The sequence below is a fragment of the Morchella importuna genome (assembly GCF_003444635.1).
Source record: "Morchella importuna strain M04M26 chromosome Unknown Morimp01GS008, whole genome shotgun sequence".
Taxonomy (NCBI): domain Eukaryota; kingdom Fungi; phylum Ascomycota; class Pezizomycetes; order Pezizales; family Morchellaceae; genus Morchella; species Morchella importuna.
The window spans coordinates 881,543-900,426 of NW_025763405.1; the positions used below are offsets into that span (position 1 = coordinate 881,543).

At 48.1% G+C, this 18,884-nt stretch overlaps 4 protein-coding genes across 4 annotated transcripts; 1 reads left to right on the plus strand and 3 right to left on the minus strand.

Annotated features, from left to right (window-relative positions):
- Positions 1 to 1,990: 1,990 nt before the first annotated feature.
- LAJ45_03728 (uncharacterized protein) lies at positions 1,991 to 3,766 on the minus strand (the record flags this gene model as incomplete). The annotated part of the gene is made up of 1 exon (XM_046113312.1): positions 1,991 to 3,766. One exon carries the CDS (start codon positions 3,764 to 3,766, stop codon positions 1,991 to 1,993), a length of 1,776 nt encoding a protein of 591 aa, XP_045973605.1.
- A 2,885-nt stretch (positions 3,767 to 6,651) lies between these two features.
- LAJ45_03729 (uncharacterized protein) lies at positions 6,652 to 8,903 on the minus strand (the record flags this gene model as incomplete). The annotated part of the gene is made up of 6 exons (XM_046113313.1): positions 6,652 to 6,810; positions 6,863 to 7,439; positions 7,536 to 8,242; positions 8,558 to 8,668; positions 8,731 to 8,783; positions 8,870 to 8,903. The coding sequence occupies 6 exons, from the start codon at positions 8,901 to 8,903 to the stop codon at positions 6,652 to 6,654; spliced, it is 1,641 nt and encodes a 546-aa protein (XP_045973606.1).
- Positions 8,904 to 13,073: 4,170 nt separating this feature from the next.
- Positions 13,074 to 14,005, minus strand: LAJ45_03730 (uncharacterized protein; the record flags this gene model as incomplete). Its single annotated transcript, XM_046113314.1, has 2 exons — positions 13,074 to 13,582; positions 13,645 to 14,005. The coding sequence occupies 2 exons, from the start codon at positions 14,003 to 14,005 to the stop codon at positions 13,074 to 13,076; spliced, it is 870 nt and encodes a 289-aa protein (XP_045973607.1).
- A 3,076-nt stretch (positions 14,006 to 17,081) lies between these two features.
- On the plus strand, positions 17,082 to 18,177 carry LAJ45_03731 (uncharacterized protein; the record flags this gene model as incomplete). Its single annotated transcript, XM_046113315.1, has 4 exons — positions 17,082 to 17,191; positions 17,248 to 17,737; positions 17,823 to 17,897; positions 17,971 to 18,177. The coding sequence occupies 4 exons, from the start codon at positions 17,082 to 17,084 to the stop codon at positions 18,175 to 18,177; spliced, it is 882 nt and encodes a 293-aa protein (XP_045973608.1).
- Positions 18,178 to 18,884: the final 707 nt, after the last annotated feature.

Genomic DNA, 18,884 nt, shown 5'->3' on the forward strand with positions numbered 1-18,884 from the left:
CACACCATGGCCACGACTACCGCAACGCTTCAGCCCCAACACCCGTCAACACTGTCATTCCACCACCACGAATTACCTAATATCATTCCAATCGCAGTACTACCGGCCATGAATCCAGTAAAAAAAAACGACGTCAGTATTCTGGTTGAGCCACCAGCAGGACCCTGGCCCAAAAGCGGTCTTTCCCAGCATCATGAGGAGCCCATCACCACTCATGTACCGACTGCGCTTGAGAGTCTGTCACCGCCGAAAGCGGAGAGCTTTTGATGAACTCTGATGAACGACCGTACTGGAACCCCTCCCCCCCATGATAGAAGAAGGAAATGAAGAGACAACGAGAGAAGAAGGGAGGTATAGTATGAGCCATCACACTGTCTCCTACCTCGCAGGGAAGCACTACACTATATATAGAGCGAAGACGCAGATTTCAACAGTCACTAACATCATCACCGATGATCACTGAACGTTGTATGCGGGTTCAACAAATTGTATCCCAGCCAGGCAAAGAATCCAATGGAGTATTAACCCCTGTGGGAAGCCGTTGTTTCGCGCCACGTCCTTTACTAGAGCGTAAACCCAACATAGCGTCGGCGGTTCGGAGTCTTGGCGCGAGTGAGATCGTATGATGAATATTGAATCGTCAAACTAGAGAGGGGTTAAACTACGGGAAATTCAGGGACATAAAGAACACAATGTGATGCCGATGGAGGGTAGTTTCCGTGGTTTAGACATTACTGCTTAGACTTTCGGAGGTACAGGCCTAGGCTATATATAATGTACCACCACAACCCCACCAGCGCCCAGGCGACCCAGTGCTCGGCCCCGGGACGTCTTCAACAGCGCCCCAGCACCAGCACTTCATCTTCATCAAGAGACAGCTCCGTGAAGATGCCTCTAGTATTACAACGCCTCCACAACGTGTCCGGCGGCGATCGTCTTTACAATCACCTTTTGATTTATCAACAACAAATATACTGTCTTATCATGCAAGCGGTGGCCAAGCATATGGGCCCAACTGTCGTACCCTGATAGTCAACGACGGATGGAAACCTTCATTAAATGCAATATGTGCTTGATTTTCAACATGCAGGAGCTCTTACTTTAATCGATATAGAGTGCTTAGCAGTAGTAATGCGGCCTGTAATGCTTACGATGGTGGAAATGCAGCGGAAAACAATACTTTCAGTTATTCCCTCCTTAGGATTTATGTGGTGGTACGCCGTCTGCCCGACCCGGCGATGTAACCAATGAATCAAGCAAACCAAAAAAAAAAAAAAGAAGCTCGTCGTCAATACGGTGGGCCAGCGAGTCCGCATGCAATCAATGAATTAAACAAAAAAAAAAAAAAACGGTGGGCCAGCGGGTATCGCGCGAGTGGTAATCTATGATTAGCTGTACAGAAGTTCGTGACCGGATGAATTTCTCCCCTCTGATGAGGGCCAGGGCGGGCCCTTTGAGGTTTGCACTCAAAGGCTTACGTGTGTGCGAAATCTTACTTTAGTATGGCCAACGCAACTGAACCTCCACGCCCCGCCTCGTCTCCTTTCGTTTCGTGCCCAATAATACTTGCCCCACCATGCCCTGAGCGCCGCCCCTCTCCATTGGGATCTTATCCTAACTCCACCCGCATGTCTTTGCATATTGGTGGCGTTCCACTCAGAGCTGGTGTCCCAACGTTTCAGAATGTTCCACCACAACGCAGTACATCCTATTACTACAGGTCATTTGAGTTAAGTGCCGTTTCATCTCTGTTCAAATTTCGCCAACTAGATTGATGTATGGTGCATGTTTATTTCGCTCGCGAAGGGCGAGAGCGAATTGCAATGTTTCCAATACCTTGGACCAAAGAACATCACGTACAGTTCGTGAACTAAATAGACAAGATTCTAAGAATAAATGCGAGATATCTAACTACACAAAGGAATATAATGACAACTTCGATAGAACACTGTATAGTATGAAATACTAATAAATAAACCTTCCTGCCTCACTAAAAATGAGGCCAATAGTCGTTCCATCTCGGTGTGTTGAATGACCCTACGGGTAGGCTCCGCATACTCACAAAGGATATTATCGTGATTGTAATGATAGAAACGGCGTACGCTATAAGCAGCAGCAAAACAACCCACATCAACAAAAAATGCAAAGACGTCATGAAACACCCCCCACGCTTACTCCGAGGACTCTTTTCTTGATTTATCCGATAGCCATGCCGCTCCGCCATTCTGAGTAACTGGTCGCTGATCGCCTTTGTCACACCCCAGAGATGCCGTTTCTTTTTGTAATCTTCGGGGTGGCCGAGATGGATTTCCCAGACCGCGGTTACTAGGTCCACTTGGTAGGCCGTAATAGACGCAATAAACACGGCGAGGGTTGGACACACGCACATACCGATGGAGGATGCTCGCCATAAGACTCTTCCACATTGATTCTCAAAAGGAAAGTTCCATGCAGCGGCATGTAGGGCGCCAGTTAAAAACACTAAGGATGCTTCAGCCCCCATAGCCTTCCAGTGCGATTTCTTTCCCGCGTCTCCCCGCACTTCCGAACGTCCCCCTTTTTCCAAATTGTCATCTTTCTCGGAATTGTGTCTGTTGTTTGAATTATCAAGGCAGCTTGACATGTCGTAGAAAGCTTTCGCGGTTATTCCGGTTAGGTCCGGTGGTGTCTTTTTGAAGATGAACCTTTGACCTTTTGGGTTAACCGCAAAATTCGTCTTTCGATTATCGCGGAGCTTTTTCTCTTCGGACGTGAGGTAAACCAGCTCTTGTTCCGCTTCATTGAGGCCGCCCTCAAGATCTGTCTGGTGCAGGGCGGCCGGGAAGGTACCCCTGACCCTTCTTCGTAGGGTTATCTCAATGTGTTGGTTAACGTCCAGAGGCTTGCCCCACCAGCAGAAGAATATGATCATTGTGCAGACAACCTGTATTGCCACATGAACCTCAAGCAATGTCACCGGTAACCCTGCTTGCCATCGCGCAAAACACTGTACAATCAGCCACAATGCCTGAAGACCGGCGAGACATTTGGCCATATTACTCGCTTTCCCCTTATCCAGAATTGCTTGCCTGTGGCGACCCATATCGTCCTTGTCGATAAGGTCGATGTAGTGTTTGAAACCTTCATAGGTGAGAATAACATGTCCCTCGTCTTGCTCACGCTTACGAAAAAAGGTATCCTGTTCTCCGCTTGCATTCTGATCAATGGTTACAGGCGGTTCTTCACCCTGGCCCTGGATGCGAACAGTGCCAGTGCTTGGCCTCTTTACCACAAACCCACCCATCACCACAAAGAATGCCCCTTCCATGCCGAAGGTACTCTTAGAGTCTTGCCAAAACTTCAAGAAAGTATACCATGGTTCGTCCTCCTCCTCATGTTCGTCTCGACGCTGCTTCAACCACAAATTGTGAAGGTCCTTTGCTTGCCTGTACTGCGCAAAGGCAGATAATATAAGACCTTCGGGAACAACAATTGCTACAAGCATGAGTACTGCTTTGTAGAAGAGTCGGTAGTAGGACTTCGCCCCGACGATGATGTTAGGGTGGACGGTCCCCCAGATACAGAAGAGGAAGGTTGCAACACAACTAAGAATGATACCGGTGGTTCCACGGCCCCTTGGCTCGGACCGGAATTTGATTGGAACGCCGGCAACTGTGATATTCTTATCGGCATAGGTGATATCTCGGATGTCTGTGGCTTGTCCGAGTGACTGATATGCAAGCGCTAGGAGACATATTGCGTAGACTGGATACCGGCTATATCCCATGGAAGAACGAAAGAGCGATTCTTATAGATTGCGAGTCAACTACGTGTATCAAACACATGTGTTATGGGGCTAGTATACCTAGCTAAAGTCTTTTTGGTTTCTTCTGTGATAGGCCGAATCTCAATTTCTAGGTTCAAAGGATATAATTATATATAAGGGAGAGACAATGGTCGTGAATTAAATGTTGACTGGTTTAGCAAATTGATATAAAGTTTAGCTTGGGATAAGATATGTTTGACACAGAAATTGACCTTTTAGGTTTTAGGTCTACCAGAGTCATGGGTGTCTATCACCTTCATATACGTACGGGAAAAATAAGTCTTTCCTTAGCCTCAGCAGACTTTGCTAGAGTTTGCACGAAAGACTTATCACAGCTCGGTGTAATATTTCCCCGCTCACTATACCGCGTCACGCTCAGTACCAGCATGCGCATTATCCGTGGTACCACCAGAGCCTCACTACTGGCACGCTCAATGAACCAACTGATCCGTGATTGGTGGCCGTGATCTCAATTCTACCTGCCTTTACATGAGTGTATTAGAATGTGCAACCGTTTGGGAATTATGCTCCTCGATCACAGCTGGAGGTTACTATTCCTAATTTACCCGGATCTTCAGCCAATACCAACATTTTCCGGAACCAATACATAGATCCTCTATCATGCGGGAAACAGTTTCAGAGATAGTGGCAGTGTTTTCACCAGAGATCTAGATTCTCAGCGCGTTGGCTAAGATGAAATAGTGAGTGGGCGTTGGAGCAGAATCGAAAGGTTTCTACGATCATAATATGTAGGTTACGTATTGATCCACTCCATCATGCGCATTTCACATGCACACTTTGAAGAGTAATCATGAGCACACCTTCGAGAGAAACGACTCGTTCGTTTTGATCCCATCCGCGTGGCCAGCGATCAATTGAAACAGTAAATAGGAAAGATACATTAAATACACGCTAAAGGAAATGTGCCGCCACCAAAGGACTTGAATCGTGAAAATAGCTGTCGGAGGCAGAATAATGTCGTGCTCGTACCTAGATAGCGTTTCCGTGCTAGACTTCGTCTACAGCTGCATATGGTCATATTCCAAGGTTTCCAACAGTTCATCCGTTCTGCCATACAAACCGGTTTTGTTAATATTTCGGTTCAGTTCTTCGCCATGAGTTAATTCGTGCTCAACGGTTCATCTCAATTAAAAACCGGTTCAAACCAGTTTAATAAACCGTTGTGATGCTATTACGCGTGATATAGAGATCGAGGGTAGTTCCTGGCCTGGGTCACCTTTTAGACCAACTCAGGTGCTATAGCTAGATAGATTATTGAATGGACTGTGTCTTGACGTGGAAGACACCCCTCTATCAGAAGATCTGGAGTTATAACAACTTACAAATAAATAAAGTGAGCGTTCAAAGAAACAAGCCCATCATCAAATAAATAAACCAACCTCCAACCAAATCATAGAACGGCTGTAAATATAGTTACAAAATCGGTTTATATAGCCACAAATACAGCTCAGTCCAATTCAGCCCAGCTACATGGCAACCCAGTGGACCAGTTCTGGATGGTACGCTCCCGAAATACCGGTTCCCTCCATTGGAATCACCGGCACATTCTGGTAGTTATGTACCATACACAGAATATCACTCGTGAAACCAGGTCTGTGCCAAGAAATAATTTAATACGCTCGTTCGACGATCCGTCACACTTTGGAGCGCAAGACCCTCGGTAGTCTACGGTAGACAAAGCCTCAAGCTCTGACCCAGCAAGAAACCAAGCTCGATTGACTATGATGATGAGACAAGAGGAAGCTGGGTCTAGCTACGGTTTCCTGCTCAGGTAACGTCCTGACACGCAATTAGCTTTCTTTGACCTCGTTCGCCTTGCCTGCGTCACAACGCTAATATAACGATTGCTTGGCATCTCATCCCTCCTTACACAAGATGGATTAGCGCTAGGTTGTATTGTGTTGTTTATTCACTTGAGCCTTCTTCACTCTCCACATGCGCGCTTACTGTTTTCTTCGGAATCTTATCCCGCCCTTTGCGCGAAAAGATCCAGCGCTAAAAGTGTCAACAAATATGGTTCAATCGGGTTAAACAACTGAAAGTAGGCTAGGCGCGGGACAGGGATTATGCAATCGATTAATTGATTTATTAGGAATATCGTTTATCCGTGGGTGTCCTCCTTCCGATTCGAACGTCAATTATTGGACCTACCGGTGATCTACATATGTAGGCCAGACACTCTACTGAATCCCTGCCACTTTGCGTTATTGCCAACTACATCAACATAATATCTGAGAAGAGCCCGATGAGATTGAAAAGTATGCAATAGACTTTTAGGCGCAGCCAAATTTTTTATATTCCACTAATTAGTATTTTGATTGTCAGATTTCACTGGCCCTAGTCAGGAAAAATCTACAATCCAGGGGATGGGAAAACTACATATTAATGATCTTTTGTACCCAACAGCTACTTGTTTCCAAAAATCATCTGTAAATAACATCGGAATTAATTCTTGAATAAAGTCATCTCACTATAAATCTCGCCCGTATCTATAGTCGCGATTCCTGATTATATTTATCCTGAGCGTATCGCTCCCGCGAGACCCTGCGAGGGGCATCTCCTATCTGCGCATCTACGGTCACTTCATGGTGTTACATTCATATAAATCTGGATAAATTTCAGGTAGCATAGCAAGTGAGCAGGCCGAGTAGTCACAAACCTGCTTCCAGAGCATCAATCTCTGCCAACCCAGGACCCACTCTAGGATGTTCACTTTTTTTCAATGAAGCGAGCAAAATTGGCAGTAGACTCGGTAGAATTTCATAGATATCATTGATAACGTCCCACTAAGGGAGTGTCTTTAAATAAGAAAAACATATCTACTCCTACGGCTCTGGCGACGGGGTATCCGCCGCCCATCCCAGGTTTGTCTCCGTCACCGTCCCTTGCAATATCTCCTTTATCAAGTCCTCGTCCGACTTATCCGCGCTGCTCGTCGAATTGTGTCGCTGTGATATTGCCTTCGACGTCTGCTCAACCACGGCCTACGATCGAGTTAGCTGCTAGATCTGAAATGCCCAAACACGGCCAATATACCTTCATACTGGCCACCATGACCAAAACCTTCGTGAGCCCAGTCAACCCATTGAGCTCCTCGGGTATCTCCACAACCTGCTGCCGAAGAACCACAGCAACACCGCCTTCTCGGTAACACCCCATCTTGATAACCTGCATCTTCAAGCCTGCACAGAGCACACCAACTACCTGCAGACTCGGCTTGTCCTCCCCCAAAACATTCACAAGCCCGCATAGTACCGCCAGCATGTCACGGAGGGCCTTCAGGAGCTTTTCTTCGTCACCAAGCCGCTTGGTAGATTTCAATCCCCCTGCTGCAGAGCGCGCCACTTCCATGCCACCAAATTCATGGGCCTCGTCCCCGGTGCTCCTGATTACGCCGTCGAGTCGTCTGCCCTGGCGCATGCGGGTATCGAGTGTTCGCGCTCGGTTTTTGCGAGCGGCGGTAGAACGGCAGGGCGAGTCCTTGCGGACAAGCACGATTGAGGGGAAGGATAGAAAGCACTGGTCGAGGATGGGCGCCCAAATGAGGTTTGAGTAAAAGTCTTCCAGTTGTTGGCTACGGAGGGGGTGGGCGGGTGATTCCCAGAGGACGAGTCTGTTTGACCGGTGTTAGAAGCATTATGTAGCACGAAAAAGGGAAAAAAGGGAAAAAAGGGAAAAAAGAGAAAAAGAGAGGGGGGGGGGGGGGTACAGATTGCGTATCACAAGGTCAGCCCACATCCTAAGGAAGTCGCGCTCCGCATCAAAGGTTTGACCCGGCTCGAGGAAGGAGGTAGTTGCTAGGACATTACGCAGATCCGCAGGGCTCTTGCAGGATCGGAAGCGGTGTAGCGATTGCACCATCGACAGTATGCCGGGGGTGCTGGGTGGTTCAGGGAGCGACTTGCTAATCTCGTCCAATTCTTCGGGCTCAAACCAGGAGCGCATATTTGGGTCGTCGAGGTCGATGGTAAAAGATAGTGCAAGAGATGAAGCCGAGACGGGAAAGCTCATGCGACGACAGTTCTCGAAAAGCACAGTCTCGACGTCACGACCAGAGGCTAGACGCCAGCGATGAGATTGACGCTGGTAAGTTGCAGTGAGGGATTCAATAACGCGCTCATCGGCCAGAACGGGTCCCCCGACAGTTGAAGGCAACAGGCCACCATCAGCCTCTCCTCGCTCCTGCTCCCCGATATCGTCTTCAGTATCGTCAGGTCCGTCAGCATGCGCACTAGCGGAGGGTGATTCTGGCGCATCAGCAGGTCCCGCGGCGCCGGCATTCACCGCAAACGACGAGTTGACAACATCCGAGTTGAATACTGGCGTGAAATTAATCGTCTGGCCTGGCGGCGCCGTCAGGGCCCTCCGCTGCTTCTGGAGCCAGTGTCTACCGGCAACGCGATCTGATCCGGCACCCTGTACACAAGTGTTAGTACTCATGAACCATTTTCCCATCGCACACAATAGACGTGGGAACCAAGCGATTCGGTCCTACGCTGTATCGAGGCGATGGGAATAGAAGGGGAACCAGATCCCATTGCTGGCCGGACGAAGACCCAACAGGCCGCCGGAGCAGATGGGCACCACATATGCAAGGATGAGGTCGGACGATCGAGCCGACCGTCCGTTCGGTCCCGCTATGGTGTCAAGCACAGAGGTCCAGCAGACGCCGTGCTTGTGGTTGTAGAGGGAGAGCGCGAGAAGGGGCAGCAGGGGTAGAAGGAAATATACCTTCCTTTTCGTCATAGAGCGCCAGGAGACGAAGGGCACGTGAGCGTTGGTTGTCGTTGTGGCATTCTGACTTGCAGGACGCGATATTTTCAAGGGACGGACGCCAGCTGTCTATGATGCGGTTGGGATCTTTGGTCCGATGGTGGCGGTACGAGAGGTAGTTTGCCAGAGACCAATCCTGGTGACGGCGCTTGAAGAAGGGGGAGTTTTTGTGGTGGGGATCTGTCTGCCGGGGGTAATCAGTAAGATGGATTTTTTTTTTGGGGGGGGGGGGATCTAGGTGGTGTTTAGGAGTAGCGATAACATACGTACCCGACACACTGCTACTAGTACTGGAACTGGCCATTAGGGGCGATTGGGGATCTGAAATCGATTTCTTGAGAAAGGAACATGATTCCGATGGAGGGGGAGTAAGAGCTAGAAGAGAGGATGTTAATTATGTGGGGGTGTGCGATCGAGTTGGTTGGTTGGTAGTTGGAGGTTGAAATAGAGGAGGTTGGGTCGATGTTTGCAAGTTCCTTGGCGGCGGCGATGGTGTGGTTTCTGAGTCATCACTGTGAATCAGAATGTGCACTCTGCTGGCAATCACTTGTCGCCAAGGATACTCCTGTCTCGTGCCCAGCCAAAGTTATTCTTGGCGCCAAGGCTCGCACCTCTCATCTACTTGACTGCGGGAAGCAGTAAAAAAATAATCGTTAGGGTAGGCTCAAATAAGGCAAATATCACCGTTTTGGGAGTATATTCCTTATTCTAATTTTAAGTCTCTAACAGCGAACTCCAGCGATTAAACATTGATTTTTCAGACTTATTTAAGACTTATTTAATTTAAGGCTTATTTAAAACTTATTTGATTTAAGGCTTATGTAAACCTTAATCGATTTTAGGCTAATTCAATCTTAAAACTTATTCTAGGTTTAAGACAAAACGAAAAGGGAAGAGACTGAACCCAGAGCATTGCAGGTATACTATACCCCAAGCTCTCAATCTACCCATTAGGCTATGGGAGAATTAAGATTTTGATATTAGAACTATTATATAGCTAAGATAATCGATAAAATTCGAATTTATTAGCCTTAAATAAGCCTTAAATAAGTCTTATGTACCAGAGAGTCTTGATTGATGAAAAAGACAGATCTAGTATAAAGACTTATTTAAGAATTATCTGTATATAATGTATATGTATAGCTAAAGGCATATATGTGCCTTATTCTGGAGAGAGTCTTAGAAAAAATAGAGCCTCATACTAAAATAATGCTAAAATCACCAAAAAACGCTTATATATGCCTTTTTCGCTAGTAAATCGTGATTGAAGGCTTATTTTTTTACCCGTTGCCACAGTCAAGTAGTATCTACATGTAGTAGCTGCCAATCTCAATTTATGCTATCAAATAAAGCCTTATGTTTCTCTTTTTCCTACTAATCCGGCCTGGAACCTTTTTTTTTGCCTTTGAAAGCACTTTCCCGGCCGGTCGGGCGGTGTATTTATAAACAGAACAATCATTTCATTAAAAGGCTATTCCAACATATTCCAGTACTAGTACACCCTTAATGTTCTATGTAGGAAGCCTGGGTGCAGCTAGGGCTAATCATCACCCGCCATTTGCGAAATTGCTTTTCGTCCTGACCTTTTATATATTAGGAATATATTAGTAGATTCCTATGAAGTGCACACCCATTTATCATGATCAAAACTTCTCCGCACTTTCCTACTGAGATTCACCTAGGATCGAAATAAAGTGAATTCTAAACTCCCCGGTTCGCTTCAGAGCGTGCAGCTCCCTAGCGTGCCAAGGGAAAAAGGGAACTGAAATGCATGAATATACTCAAATTTGAAAACCTCAGACCACTATCCGGACGTATGTAATTGTTATATTCCGTTCTTAAAGTCGATAGCGCACATGTTGGTGTAACTCGAGTGACCAAAATAATAATTCGGAAAATACGGTCCGGTCGCTACAAATCAAGTTTTATCTACTCGAGAGAAGCTCTCTCTTGATAGTTACAAATCTAGAGGCCAAACTACCTCTAGTGTAATGGTACACATAGCATAGAACCACGTCTAGCCTTTACAATGATACGTTTAACAATAGAATTGTTAACACAAAGCAATATAACAACATAGCAACGATTGAGAATAATCAACATATACTAGGGCTGCACAGCAGGCATACAACGCGGACGAATACCTTCCTCCAACAGTACACACCATTTGCGATATCATCCTTCGTCTTGACATTATATCACAGAAGATTATATCCGCGCCAATTCTAAGCAACCACAGACCCAGTCTTATTTTTCGAGTTCCCCATACCCAGTAGTCCCTACCACAGCAGTTTATGCATCAATGGATGCATTACCCATATTAAGGAAGCGGGTAAATGCCTCAATTGATGCATAAACTCTCTACTAGCAATGTAAATGAATCAATTTGATGCATTACCCACCAAGGCGAATAGGGTAAAAAATTGATTCATTTACCGGGGACGTCGTTGGTAAATGACACAAGTGATGCATTTACAGAGTGACTTTTCAGAATGCATTAAAGCAGTATTTTCTTTGCACATTTCCACTGTTCCGGTTATTTATGCATGAACCTCTAATTATTCTGTATTATGTGGCGTAAGTGGTATTGTAGCAAGTGTTGCTTAATTGCTTGAGTTCGATCCCCACTGCCAGCAGCGTTTTTATTGCTTTTTGGCAATGTGTTTAATCATTATTTAATGTGTCAAATAAAGGGGCATATTGAACTAAGGGATTCATTTACTGATTCGTTAACACATAGTAAAAACGTGACATTTCCCGATGTCATTAACCACCCAATCTATGATCCATTTCCCACCAAAATCCTAACGTAGCGAAAAGATTCATTTACTGATTCATTTACTTACGCTGTAGAGTCTGGAAAGTCGTTAGCGGTTAAGATCTGTCCGACTGTCGTAATTGATAGGTAAAGTAATAGGTATAGTCGTTGTTTAATGTATTCATCGTATGCATAGATGCGGAAATGTATTCGTAAATGTGTTAGTAAATGCGTTCTATAAAGTAAATACATCAGTAAATGCGTTCTATAAAGTAAATACATCAGTTAATGTGTTCTCGTTGGGATGTCATTAAGTACATAGTAAAGTCGTCATATAGCGGAGTGTTGAAATATGCTGCCCGACAAGGTATTTAACATCCCTCCCAATTTTGGACTTGGTAAAGTTTTTATCTATTGCGTAGGCGAATTTGCCTCCTACTGTGGTTGATATAGCACCGATTTATTACCTCAATATATCAACTGATAGCTTAGGTGGTAAGTCGTGGGTCAATTAAATACAATAGTACAAGTTCGATTCCGACATTGTATTTTATTTTTATACCATCGAAATTCAGAGCACATTTACTGATCCATATACTGACGATTTAAGTGACCAATAAACCGCCGAAACGAATAGACTGACGAATTGACTGACCAATTGACTCACGAATCGACTGACCAATTGACTGACGAATCGACTGACGAATCGGCTGGTTAATTGGCTCTTACTTAATGATCACGAGCACATACAAGTACATGCCTCGAGCAAGGTATGTAATCAGTAAAATCGTAAAGTGGGACTGGAGATGCATTAGTTGATGCATTATTAAGATGCATCACGGTTTGAAAAGATGGGATGCATTTACGGATGCATTATCAAGATACATTTCCCACCGTAGTAGAGAGTGCGTATTAATAATCCGGAACTTCACCCCTCCCGCCTCCCAAAAGAAAATGTGCTCAAAAGGCTGTCTTCCCGGTTGAGCCACAGACCGCTATCTGAGGTCCCCTGGACTTGGAACTCCACACCAAGAAGAGCGAATAGGGCACCATCTCACAGCAGAACACAGGGAAAGAGTTGAGCCGTTCTTCAACACATGTTACGTTGCTCCTACGCCCGCATCTGATAATTTCAACAAGTTCTTTATTGGTGCGGCCGATCGAGTGATAATCCATGACCCATACACATCTCCTGGAGTCTAATCTCCAACACGATATGCACGTATAACAAGTTCTTCAAAAACTCACTTTGCAAATTAGTCCGCACCGGTACACCCCCATGTTCGGTCATACACCTTGTACGTTCCGCTGCATCCTGTAGCATGATACAGAACGAAGATGGTTGAACTATACAATTATCCTGGCTAGTCCGAGAAAACGGTCATCATCGACCAGCTTTAGCCTTCCGGGATCCCGTTGGAATATCTCAGGAGCCGGTTGACTTCTATCGCGAGGCCAAGGGTCTTATGGTTGGGCTCTCTGTCCAGGAGCCGGGGTTTGATTCAGAGTGGGTCAATACCTGTAGGTTTCTCTAATATTGTTGAGTGTTTAGGTTGATAATTTGGTGGTATCGCGAGACTCTACATGGGGCACGAGGCAAAGATAGACGCATCAAATCACCACAGAACTCAAACGCACAACCATTCACATCAAAGAACTCATCATCATCATCATCATCATTTCTACTTCAGCTTTTTACTCTCCCACCTAGCCATCCTACTTCTTCGCATGCGCCTCCCTAATCTCCTCCAACAACACCTTCGCCCTCCCCGCACTCTCCCTCACCTCGTCATCCTCCCTCTCATAGTCCTCCACCCCGCCCAATATCTCTATAAAGTCCTCCCACCTCGTCACAAACCTCTCCCCCGTGACCCCCATCCCCTTCTCCACCTCCCACCAGCTGCCTCCCTGCTCCCAGAAAATCCCACCTACAACCCCAAGCGCCTTCTCAAACGCCATAATATTACTCCCGCGGTAATCCCACCCGCCAGTAGTCGCCTCCCCGTCGTCAAAGATGCCCAGCGTCGCGCGGTGCAGCACCCCGCGAGTGTTGACCATGTCCCGCGCGAGCAGGATGGCGCAAAAGTGCACATATGACACCCAGGCTTTGCGGCGGAAGTCGAAGCTGCCGCCGAGGCTGTGGGTGCGGTCGTTGGTGCATTCGATGCCGTCGTCACGCTCGACGTGGTCGCCGCTGCACCAGGCGCCGCCTTCACATGGGCCGCCTTTCCGCACCTCACTGTCAGCCACTGTATTACTTCAAAGAAGCAGGGGGGGGGGGGAATACCAATCGCGTTATCGATAGTGATCCAATCCAAGTCATCATACTTCCCCAGCTGCTGCGTGCGGCATTCCTGCGGGGCAGAAGCGACCAGCCCGTCCCAGAAGAGCTTTACAAAGTCGGCGAGTTTCTCGTTGGTGGTGCCGTCGGCGCGGACCTGGTTGATGACGGCGGCCCAGATGTGGTCGATGAGCTGGCGGATGATGGTGGTGGGGGTGGTGTCCGGGGCGGCCGAGGCGGCGGCGGTGGGGTAGAAGGCGTGGGTTGCGGCGATGGCGGAGGTGGCGAGGTCGCTGGCTGGGAGAGTGGCGGTTTGGGAGAGGAGGGTGGAGAGGGTGGTGGCGAAGGGGGTGAAGTCGGTGGTCATTGCGGCGGTGATGGGGAGTGATGGAGGTGATGGAGGTGATGGAACGTTGTGGGGCTGGTGATGTATTGGTTGTGGAGCTCTCTGGCGAGATGGGTGTGTTTTATAGCAGCAGCTCGGTTGCAGATGGAACGGAAAAGCAGCAGCTCGATAGAATCAGTGATGGAAAATAGAATGGGCCGTAATCGGGGGAGAAGCTGTGATGGATTCAAGCAAGCAAGCAAGTTAGCAGGAGATGAGAAGTAACAGACACTCGTGATGGACACAGAGAAGAAGAAGAGCAGAAACAGAAAGGGAATGTAAGACGGGTGGGGATTCTCTTTAACCTTCGCACACACGACAGGGATAAGAGATACTGCTTATTATAGATCTTTGCCGCCCTGGCAGGTACGGCACAGGGATGAGCCGCAGCGGTAGTTGCGACATGCTTTTGATCTGGGGGGTGGATTGACAGAGTACTCTACGAGTCCTGTGATGATGCACTTTAGTATTCGCTGAGAGCCGATTGGGCAGAATAGAGATGCTGGGGAAGATTGTGAGGGTCTGTATTGCTGTTGGGGAGATACCTGTATATGTAAGATGAAGTGTCTCGTCTCGATACATACATGTACTGTCCTCGCAGTGTAACAGCAGAGGGCTGTCGTTGCAGTTAACGTTGCCCCATCCTCTGCACACCACCGCAGGCACTCAACCCTCCAATCGGCACAAACCCCCCAAAGTGCAATGTCCACCATCTGCCCCGTTATCAGCACGATCGATCGACGGATGAGCAAAAGAAAAGAGACCCGATGTCACGATAAGCTGCAATCCCCCTTCCCACACCTAGAGAGTACTGAACCACTGCAGGTCGGGATGACGTGCATGATCCCCCCCCCCACCCAACATCCCTGCGCACTCATATATGCAGGTACACAGCATGATCCCTGCACCTTCCCCTTCCCTTCCGTAAGTCACAACTAATCTACTAAGACGCGCCCGATCGGGAAGTGGGTACCATCCAACGACATGCAGCGAGTTGGTAGACATCGTGCAAGGCGAGAAATTACAATAAGGCATGCTGACCATGGCCGCTATTTTTGTATTAGTGGAGTCGATGTCTAAGATATCAGTACCGGAGTCTTGGTGTACGTAGTTGTGTCGAAAAGGTTCTTTTGTGAGCGGTGAGGGTAGGTGCGTCTGCGTGGTGTTAAGTTGGCGAGAGTAATGAAACTGGTCTCCGCTGCAGTGTATGTTTTTGATCTGCCGAAACATTGTTTTATATTTATTTCCGGGCAGGCAGATGCGCCTGAGGCGAGCTCCAATTGGGTGCCACAGCACGGTTTCCGGCGGTGGTTTGGTTGTGCATCTTGGGGTGGGTTGAAGCGCGCGGGTTGAGAGATCTCAGGCGAGACACCATTCCCGTGTAGACGCTTTGCCCCCGCGCGTATGATGTATGTGGATCAAGTGTACTAGAATCGAAACCCGTCATTCTTTCCCGCTAGTTACCGCTTGTAGCGCCTCAACGTGTAGCTTCCATCTCGTTCGCGTCAGTATACCGCCATAAGCCCGGGGCCCATCTAGCAACTGTAATCAGGATGATCAAGATTATACTCATAAGCATAAGCTCGCAATATAAACCATATATGTTCATACTGTGCTCGTTTGGGACATGATTCAGCCCGCGTGTATAGCCTTCTCAGCCGGAGAATGTAACGTAAGGCGCACAATCGACGGTACCTCCCTCACTTGCTTGCTGCTGTACTGGTACTTGTGCTCTTACTGTAAGACCAGTTCGGATGCAACGTCAAGATAGAACTTTTGTGGTGGGAGGACTTGCATGGCGGTATTACACCAACTTGGTTTCCCTCCGCGGATCCGTTTCGGTTTTCTTTTTCATCATTGCCCGGTTTGCGGAGTGAAAAAGGTGTACGTTCGGTCAGGCAATGTTCCAGACATCTGCTTCAATTGCAATGTTCAACTTACTGCAACATTGTCCGGCTCTGCTAAACTTCACGCTACGTCTCTGTCCAACACAGCCATTGCATAACACTACCTCACAGACCTCATAGCCACGAAGGGGCTCAAAGCCAGCATTGTCACCATGCCTATATATACACACGCCATTACAAGTAACCAACACCGACACCCACAGCGCCACATCTTGGGGCTTCGCGTTTCCCCGCCGGCCCCCCAACCACACCACATGTGATCCCCGATCAAACTAATGTTAACCTCGGACACCACTCCCAGGCTTCTTGCCTGTAGCTGATGGATACAATGTCGACCCTACGCCCTTACCGGGTAAGGCATAATTATACAATTATAGACCATTGTTCCAGTAGTCTGTAGTAGACTTTGGTGTTCTCGTGGTAAGGGCGAGGACTCTCGTTTATACTCTCGGTTCCGGGTATACATAGAGCATGAGCAGTAGTATCGTAGTATGTGCCTAGAGTCTCACACGCCGCCTACCGGTTGAATAACATTTACGGTATTTCCTGTTCCACAGATTTAGAACATCCGCCATGTGTCCCACCTCCCTATCCGCCATGTAACGTTCCCTGGTTGAGTCTCAGTTCCTTGGCCTGCCATGGTATTGGGACGGCCGGGGAAGTGTCCCATGGCCCATATAAGAAATATACCGCCGTTACCGGTGGTTTCTCCCATGGTACGTGTACTTGGAGAATGCTATAGTTAGTTGTCCGCACTAGGCGCGGGCTATGGAGTGAAATTTGTAACCCCCCCCCCCCCCCCCACTTAGGATCTAATGACCGTGGCCATGGTGGGAGTAGACTTTCCACACCGGTATACTGATCTTCGCCCCCCCCCCCCCCCCAAACGCAGCCGAGGAAGGTCTGCTGGTGATCCTAACATTCTAGAAAGCTATATGTAAGCCGCTCAAGGCCTGCCTGGTATTCTCACTCTCCCTCATATCATCCATTCATTCATTCACTCACTTTAGTACCGTCTAGTACAGTATCTATTCATTCTTTACCCATCTCAGCCGGTCCTGAGATTCTTCTCAATTTGTAGTTTCTACTTAATCTATATCCTTATTCATATATACATTCTTTATTCTCAATTTCCCCCCAATACATCAACCATGAAGCTCTCACCGCTCATCCTCCTCGCCTCCCTCTGCTTCGTCGACGTCGTCACATCCACCATCCTCTACTCCAACCCCAATGACGACTCGTACAGCCTCTCAAAACGGTAATTCCCCGCCCTCTCCCTCTCCAGACCCCACCTCCACCTACTAACATCCCCAGCTCCCCCGCCAAAGGCAAAGACAAACCCACCCGCGGCGGCGGCGGTGGCGGTGGTCGCGACAAAGGCAAAGGCCGCGCCACCGCTAGCGGCAGCAAAGCGCCCAAAAGCAAAGCGCGCGCCAAGCCCTGCGCCTCCATGGACCCACTCCCTGCCGGTCCCTTCGGGCACCTCTGCGCGGGGAACAACCAGCCCAACACCGCCGGGCTCCGGCGGCCGCCGCAGGCCAAGTTTGACCGTGCGGCGATCGAGGCTGCGCTGGCGGAGGTGGAGGGTGGAAAGACGTTTAGCACGGCGACGAAGGAGTATCCGGATACGTTCCATAATACGTATTCGAAGGCGGTGGCGGGGAGGAAGACGAGGGAGGCGGGGCAGATGTTTCCGGCGGCGGCGACGAAAGGGGGGGGGAAGGGGGGGAAGGGGGCGAAGGGGGCGACGAGTACGGGGGATGATTTGATGGAGTATCCGATCTTTGCGCCGGGGTATAAGGATGTGAGTGCTTCTTCTGTCCAGTACGCGGGTGGGTTGTGTTTGGGGGGGGTTGTTTGCTGACGCGGGTCTTTTGATGCGTTTATAGTCAATGAAGGCGGGCGCGTTTAGGATCATTTATTCACACAACAGGGTCAACAATAAGTGCAAGTTTGTTGGAATCGTGAGTGTGCCCCTATCTATATGTATACACATCCTTGCTACAGTTCTCTGACTGCCATCTCTGAATACTACAGACCGAACATTTGAACGGCGGCCAGGACGTGGTCAAGTGTAACCGGGACCTTCAGAGGAGGGGCAGTATGGGTGACACGCCACACAAGGACTCGCCGCCATTGCAGCTCCCTGCACGGAAGGGGCAGAAGGGCAAGGCGCCGCAGAAGAGCAAGACTACGGGCGGTGGCTCTCCAAAACCGGGGTTGGTGAGGTCAAAGACATTCTAGATGGGGGCGTTTGTACCACTCGAGGGGGATGTTTGAGCGTGGGAGGATATGTGGGCTAGTTACGAGATAGAGCTGGAGGCGATACAGATGTTGAGTTTAAAATTTGAATATCAAACTACATAATATGCTGCATCTCATGACTTATAAGAGACTCGACAGAGAGTCGAACTGCAGGGTGCAATTGATTATTAAAGAGAACGGAAGGAATGATCTTCTTTATAGTAAACGAAGAGGTGGTAAATAAATACGTATCATCAACACAATCAAATCTGCAGACTCGTTGTCTTGACACAGTATTAACGATAGATAGCCAAAACTGTAGATTCTGCAAGCTGTCCAGTCATCTACCTGGCCATCACACTGCCCCACGGCAAAGCAGCATTGGTCGCATCTGCATGAAATATCACTCGGAAAGAGCACTCAGCGAGTACATGATACAAGCATCCCAATACAGTCGACTCTCGCTAAAAGCGTAGACGCCTTCCAGGGCCACTCGAACACCTCCCTCACTCGAACAGTTGATGCTTATTGGTGGAGAAGCCCAACCCAAGAGGCACAGAAACCGCAGACCGCCTCCTTTTTACGTTAACTGTTCGAGTGAAGGCGTCTATCTCTATAAGAATACTCGCCCTATAAGGACACGACTTCTCGGTTCTTATTGGTCTTTTTCAGTACAAATTGGCTATAAGGGTACCTATTTTCGCTCT